This window comes from Strix uralensis, chromosome 5 (assembly GCF_047716275.1).
Source record: "Strix uralensis isolate ZFMK-TIS-50842 chromosome 5, bStrUra1, whole genome shotgun sequence".
Taxonomy (NCBI): domain Eukaryota; kingdom Metazoa; phylum Chordata; class Aves; order Strigiformes; family Strigidae; genus Strix; species Strix uralensis.
The window spans coordinates 74,418,113-74,424,468 of NC_133976.1; the positions used below are offsets into that span (position 1 = coordinate 74,418,113).

At 58.4% G+C, this 6,356-nt stretch overlaps 1 protein-coding gene across 1 annotated transcript; it reads right to left on the minus strand.

Moving 5' to 3' along the window:
- Positions 1-428: 428 nt before the first annotated feature.
- On the minus strand, positions 429-5,305 carry TMEM121B (transmembrane protein 121B). Its single transcript, XM_074870261.1, has 3 exons — positions 5,033-5,305; positions 3,792-4,822; positions 429-3,650 (listed from the first exon to the last, which is right to left on the minus strand). Exons 1-3 carry the CDS (start codon positions 5,303-5,305, stop codon positions 3,380-3,382), a joined length of 1,575 nt encoding a protein of 524 aa, XP_074726362.1. The 3' UTR covers positions 429-3,379.
- Positions 5,306-6,356: the final 1,051 nt, after the last annotated feature.

A 6,356-nucleotide genomic window follows, 5' to 3' on the forward strand; every position in this document is an offset into this window, starting at 1 on the left:
TGCAATCTCAACGCTTCTCCAGTGAGAACCCATTTCTCAGATTATGTGAATGTCATCTTGATGATCCCACTTCTTAAAGTTTCTTTTGTTTTACAGCAATTAACATGTAAATCTGATTTTTTTTTTTTCCCCATGAGCCTTTTTCAAGTGGTATGAATTCCCATAAATCATTTAAATCGGAAGCTCAGAAGTGTCATCTGGATTTTTCTTGCCTTAGTCATTCCCTTATCAGATAACTCCCTTGGTGTTACAGCTTTTAGAATTTGCTTTCATTTGCAAGAAGTTTGTTTGAGGGGAAAAATCCAGACCCTTTTAGCAATCCAACATGAGGAAATCCAGTAACTTTAATGCATCTGTTGGTCCCTGAATGCAAAATTGAATAGCCTGGCAAGACTCAAAGGAGGGAAGAAAAGGAGCAAAATCAGTCACAAGTTTCTAATTTTATTTTAACAATCTTGCTTTTTAAAAAATACAAGTTCTGATTAATGCCAGGGGGATGCCAAGTGTCCGTTGGCCACAGGCCTTATCTCTCACTTCAGTTTCCCCTCCTGGGAGTAGTCATTTCTTTTGTCAGGATAGCAAACAGAGAGCAATAAAATGCTAAATAGCTGAGTTGTGTTACAAGGCTTGTAACAGAATCCCAAGGGACATATGTCTTAGTATGGCACAACTTCGTTTAGCAAAGTGTTATTGACCCGGACCAGTAATTTAATGCTGGCAGAATATACAGTAGGTGTGCAAGGTGCGCTGGGTGAGGTATTGTTTGCACTTTAATGGTACCACTCTCTCTCTTCTGCAAACGGATCTATTCTGTGGCAGAAGGATTTAAATGGAAGTGAGAGCTCAATTACCAAAGAAGGGAATTCAAAAGGAGGAGCAGGCTTATAAACAAGACATTGAAGAGCTCTAAATCTTCCTCTGTAGGAAGTAATTGAAGTGGCAGCAGAGCTGCCCTTTTAGTTGCAAGGGGGCTTCTGGACAGCCAGCTACTATGAGAGCTTTACACTCTCCAAACAGCACGTTTACTAACAACCTAGAACCCATGGCACTACAAAGAACCACTTTTTCTACAAAGCAATTCTATGCAACAGAAGCATCATTTTGCAGGGTCATCTGTCCCAGGCAACCTTTGCATCCACAGACAAATTTGAACTGTGATTTCACTGTCAATGGTTTAAATGTGCCATGGCTAGATGAATTTCAAATATGCCATTTTCTCAATAATGTCTTAAATGGAAAAAGGCACTCGCTGCTGAAACAGCAACTTTGTTATGTGCTTTGAAGGGGTACTGAAGTAAGACATTTTAATAATTCTGCTGTGATTCTAGTGTCTCAACTATGCTTACACTTCAGTGTATAAGGGATGTTTGTCTACATGCTTTGGTGCTATTGTGAACTTGGCCGTAGGAACAGCAAAACATAGTTGGGGGTGAATAGCTTTTCCTTCACCTAGTTTTTGGCAAAGTTGGTTTTTTTTTCTTTTTTCTTCAGCTGTTTGATGGAAGCATTGTGTACTCCTAGGTACAAGTATCATCTCATTCTCTCTTGAATAATACTGTAGTTCTTTCTGAGCTTTTACTCTCTGTTTAATGCTGAAAAAGGAAGGTGCAAGGAAATAAATATCTATACAAGCATAATATACCTGTGATCACACCTCCTTTGGCCAGGAACTTAGCATCCCCTCAACACATCTCACATCACATAGGAAAAGTTCACAGTACCAAGTTTTACAATCACAGTCACTCACAGCACCAAGATTGTCCAGACAAAAAGAAGTTACTGAAGAGAAAGGCCACTGGCCAAAATTCACACAATTGCCCACGTAAGGGCTCAGGTTAAAAATAAAGCACTGGTGGGAAAGTTAAGCCTAGCCTTTGCTGACTCTCCATTTGGCGTGGGGAGAGCAGTGAGTCACCCATCCTAGCTGCAGCTCTGAACAGAACAGTGCTATTGCCCCATCTTTTCTAGGGGCTTTTCTAGCCCCTCAAAACTCCTCAGCCACCCGAGAGCTGGGGGAGAAGAGCCTGATGGCACCCCCACTTCTGCCTGGGGGAGCTGGAAGTTACCAGACTGTAAACATTTTGTTGTAGCAGTCCACTGGAGCAGGCAGTTGATCCCACTCTGTGAAAAGGGAGGTGGGACAGGCTCGCTCCCACTGAAGCCTGAGCCCTGAAGGAGAGAATGGATGCGTGTGCAGAAGTCTGGGCTGTGCCTGCAGTCCTGCTGTTGGCTCTGGGTAGCAGTTGGTTGTGCTTCATTTCCCCTTCCCGTCAGGACAGCTTGAAAAAAGGCTCGGGACAGGAAACTGGCATTTTCCCAATGAATGCAGCCTTGCCCAGATAACAAAATATAAGCCTGGAAGGGGCAAAGTCCTTCCTCCAAACATGGCCTCCGTGCTCCTGCTTCCATTTGGCTGGTGTCAGGAGCAGCTGTAGCCAGGCAGAAGAGCAGGCCTTAACCCCCACCCCAACGTTCATGGAGCTTAAAACCAAAGATAACTGTGTTTCTATGAGAGGTTACCAACAATTAACTTTTTCCCCACCTACCCTTAACCACATGCACATGGAGGACAGGATGCTGGTCTGTGGGCTTTCAGCAAAGCTCGGGAGCCCCTCTGCCTCGAGGGCTCCTGCAGCACTTTGCTTTCTGCGCTGAAAAGTGAGGTTCACCGAGCGCAGGGCCCACCCTGAGCCGCGCTGACGTCCTCTGCCCCGCTGTTTGAGTGGGGGCACTTTGCAGGCTTAGCCCCGTCTCTGCTCTCAAACAGATGTGGAAGGGGGGCCAGAGGAAATCTTTCCAGCCTTTCCGGCCTATGTAAAGGGAGATCCTATGCTCTGCGTAAAAGAAAACCAACACTGATCCCATAAACATGCATATTCACAGAGAATTGAGAGCCCCGGCACCTGGGTGCTGCCCTCTGAAGCAAGCAGTAGGCTGCTGTAAACCCTGTTCTCACCAGAAGTAAATGTCTCGGTGGTAGTGAAATGGGGACTAAGCCCCTGGATTATGTTTCTTTAGCATGTGAAGTCAACGGAAGATGCAAAAGGTTGAAGCACAGAGGTAGACATTTTCGGCTTGGAGAAAGTGGCTCCTAGGCTTGAAATGACCGGATGGCCGGCGTGCTCCCAGGGGTTCCCCAGCTGGTATGCAAAGGCCCTCTGCAGCTCTGCTGCTGGGAAACAGAGGTGGCAGCTCTGCAAGTCCTCGCAAAACCAAAGCGTGCTTCTTTTCGTGCGGCCTGCACCCCGAGGGCACGTCTCTGCCGGTCAGGCCACTCTCACATCTCAGCGTTGTGGTCAGCAGAGGTTCTTCAAGGAGGGGACAAAATCCGCTGGTCCCTGTTGTTTAGGAGGAAAAGATAAAAACTAAACCTTTATGGTCACAAAGCAACGTGATGTCCTGGTGGGGAGCGGGAGGGGAAGAGTGGGACCCTCCAAACACTGTGGAGAGGCAGAAGCACTAGAAGAAGACTCGTCGTGAAGGGAGGGTGCGTTTTCCGGGGACAAGCGTCAGCCGTCGGCTCCTGCAGGTAGTCGGGTTTGCGCTGAGCTTCCGCTGCTGGATTTGTCCGCGGGAAAGGAAGGAGGGGAGCGGGAGTCCGACGGGGCCGCCCGCGTCCCCTTCCCCTGCTCGGCCACGGCGGCGGGAACCTGAGCAGAAACGCAGAGAGACTCTGCCGGGAGCGGAGCCGGGGGCGGCGGGAGCCCCTCCGGGGGCGGCGGCGGCCCGGGGCGGGGGGGGGGGAGGGGGGCGCTCAGCCCTGGGCGGTGACCGCCAAGGCGTTGACGTACCCGTGGGGGCCCACGTCGGCGTCGGAGAGCCCGTGGGCCAGCGGGGCGGCGGCGGCGGGGGCGGCGGCGGCGGGGCCGTACTTGGCGGGCGGCGGGGCGGCGGAGGGGCGGAGGAGGCAGCAGGTCTCCAGCGCCTCCAGGCCGCGGCAGGCCAGGAAGAAGAGGTTCTTCAGCATGAAGAGGGAGAGGGGCTGCTGGTAGCGCAGGAGCAGGAGGCAGCGGAGCGCCAGGAGCGGGGCGTCCAGCAGCCCGGCGGGCAGCAGGAGGTGGAGGGCGAGGCGGGCGGCGCCGGGGGGGCGGGAGGCGCTGAGCTCGTACAGCCACAGCACCGGCGAGGCCAGGCAGAGGAAGTAGACGGCGATGAGGAGGTAGCGGAGCGGGGCGGGCAGCGGCGCCGGCCGGCCGGGCTGCAGCACCAGCTCCAGCAGAGAGAAGCTGTCGAGCAGGTCGAGGCAGGTGGCGAGGAAGGCGGCGGCGGCGCGGTGCTGCGGCGGCGGCTGCGGCGGCAGGAGCAGCTGCCCGGAGCCCTCGGTGCCGATGGCCCGCAGCAGGCAGTACAGCAGCGGGGCGGAGAGCGCCAGGGTGATGCGGAAGCCGGTGGTGCCCAGCGGCAGGCGCAGCTCGATCAGCTCCAGGATGGAGGTGCCCAGGATCAGCGCCGCCTTGGGCGTGAAGGCGATGGAGTAGATGAGCCAGGCGAGGTGCGCGTAGGCGAAGTCGCCGCCGCGGGGGGGGGCGCCGGCCCCGCGGCCCCCGGCCCCGCGGCCGCCGGGGGGGCCGTGCAGCAGCAGCGGGTGCGGCGGCGGCGGACCGGGGGGGGGCGGCGGCGGGGGCCGCTCCCGGCGGCGCGCCCGGCTGTTGCGGCAGAAGAAGATGCCCCAGCCGGCCGCCAACACCAGGTCGGTGGCGATCCAGCTGCACCAGTACAGGTCGGTGACGGCGATCAGGTAGAGGTCCAGCAGCGCGCCCTGCCCCAGCAGCAGCACCAGGGACAGCGCCTGGAAGCCCCAGCGCCGCCCGCCCGCCGCCCCGCCGGGCCCCGGCAGCGGCCCCGCCGCCACCGCCCCGCCGCCCGCCGCCCCGCCGCCCGCCGCCGCCGCCCCGTACAGCTCCGCCGCCGTCATGCTGCGGCCCGGGCTCCCGCCGCCGCTGCTGCCGCTGCTGCCGCTGCTGCCGCTGCTGTTGCTGCTGCTGGGGAGCGGCGAGGCGGTGGCGGGCGGCGGGGCGGCGGGCGGCGGCACTAGGGGCTTGCTGATGCTGATGCTGTCCTCCTCCTCTTCCTCCTCCTCCTCCTCCTCCTCCTCCTCGGTGCTGCTGCGGGGGCTGCGGGGGCGGCGGGCCCGCGCCGAGTCCGAGCTCGACCCCGAGCCCCGCCGGCTGCCGCCGCTGCTGGAGCCCCCCGGGAAGAGGGGCTGCCGGTCGGCGGCGTGCGGCGGCGGCGGCGGCGGCGGCGGCGGCTGGAAGGAGCCCGAGGAGGAGGAGACCGAGCGCTGGTTGGAGGCAGCGCGGTGCATGGTCCTCCCCGGCCCCCGAGCCGGCGCGCCGGGCCCGACGGCCGCGCCGCGGCCCCCGGCCCGCCCCCGGCCCGCCCCCCGAGCCCCGCGCCGCCGCACCGGCACCGGCAGCGGCGGCGGCAGCGGTGCGGAGAGCCCGAGCGGCGGGAGCCGGCGGGGCGCGGCGGGGGAGGCCGGGGGCGGCGCCGAGCCGCAACCGCAGCAGCTGCCGGAGCCGGAGCGGGCGTCTCCGCTGGCGGCGGTGGGTGGGCTGGGGGAGGGGGTGGGGGAGCGGAGCGCGGCTGTGCGGCCGGGGGAGGGGAGGAGGGGGGCGAGAAGGGGAGGGGGAGGAAGGCGCCCCCCTCCCTGTCCCCGGGGCTGCGACAGAGCTAGATCTCGGGGGCACGGCCCGGCTGCCTCCTGCCCCCAGACCTCCGTGAATGGAGCCAGCCGGGCCTGGACGAGCCACCCATGGACATGTCACAGCCCCCCGGCACCCACTCCAGAAAATCGGAAGTACTTCAGTCTCCCCCAATCTCTCTAGGCTGAACAAGACAAGGGCCAGTGGCCTGGCGCACAGCCTACGGCCAAGCACTCACTCGTGGCTCCTCATCTGTGGTGCTGGACGTTCGGCTGCCCGGACTTCCAGTCTGTTGTAAGTAAATAACATCAACGTAAATAACACATCTAAGTAAATGGCTTTTATCCCACCAATCTTCGATCTCCGGAGTTGAGCCAAGCCACATACTGAGGGCTCTGCCCAGCTTGCTGTGATGGGACAGTGACTTAACTTGATGTGAATAGCCCTAAAGTTCTTACTTCTACTGAAAGCACCAGCCAGGGCCTTTACTGACCCACTAATAACAGCCTCGAATTGAGCTTGGCTGGCTGGATCTGTCACAGCACCAGCATTAACGATGGCACATCGTGTATCAGGGTGGCTTGGTGTTTGGCATCACCAGTCCCTCATTCCTACCTGTGCCCTCCGGTGATGAGCCAGGTGCTGCCTGTCAATGATGTGAAGCATAGTGAACAAACTTGTACCCAAATGTCTGTATTAACTACCCTTTGT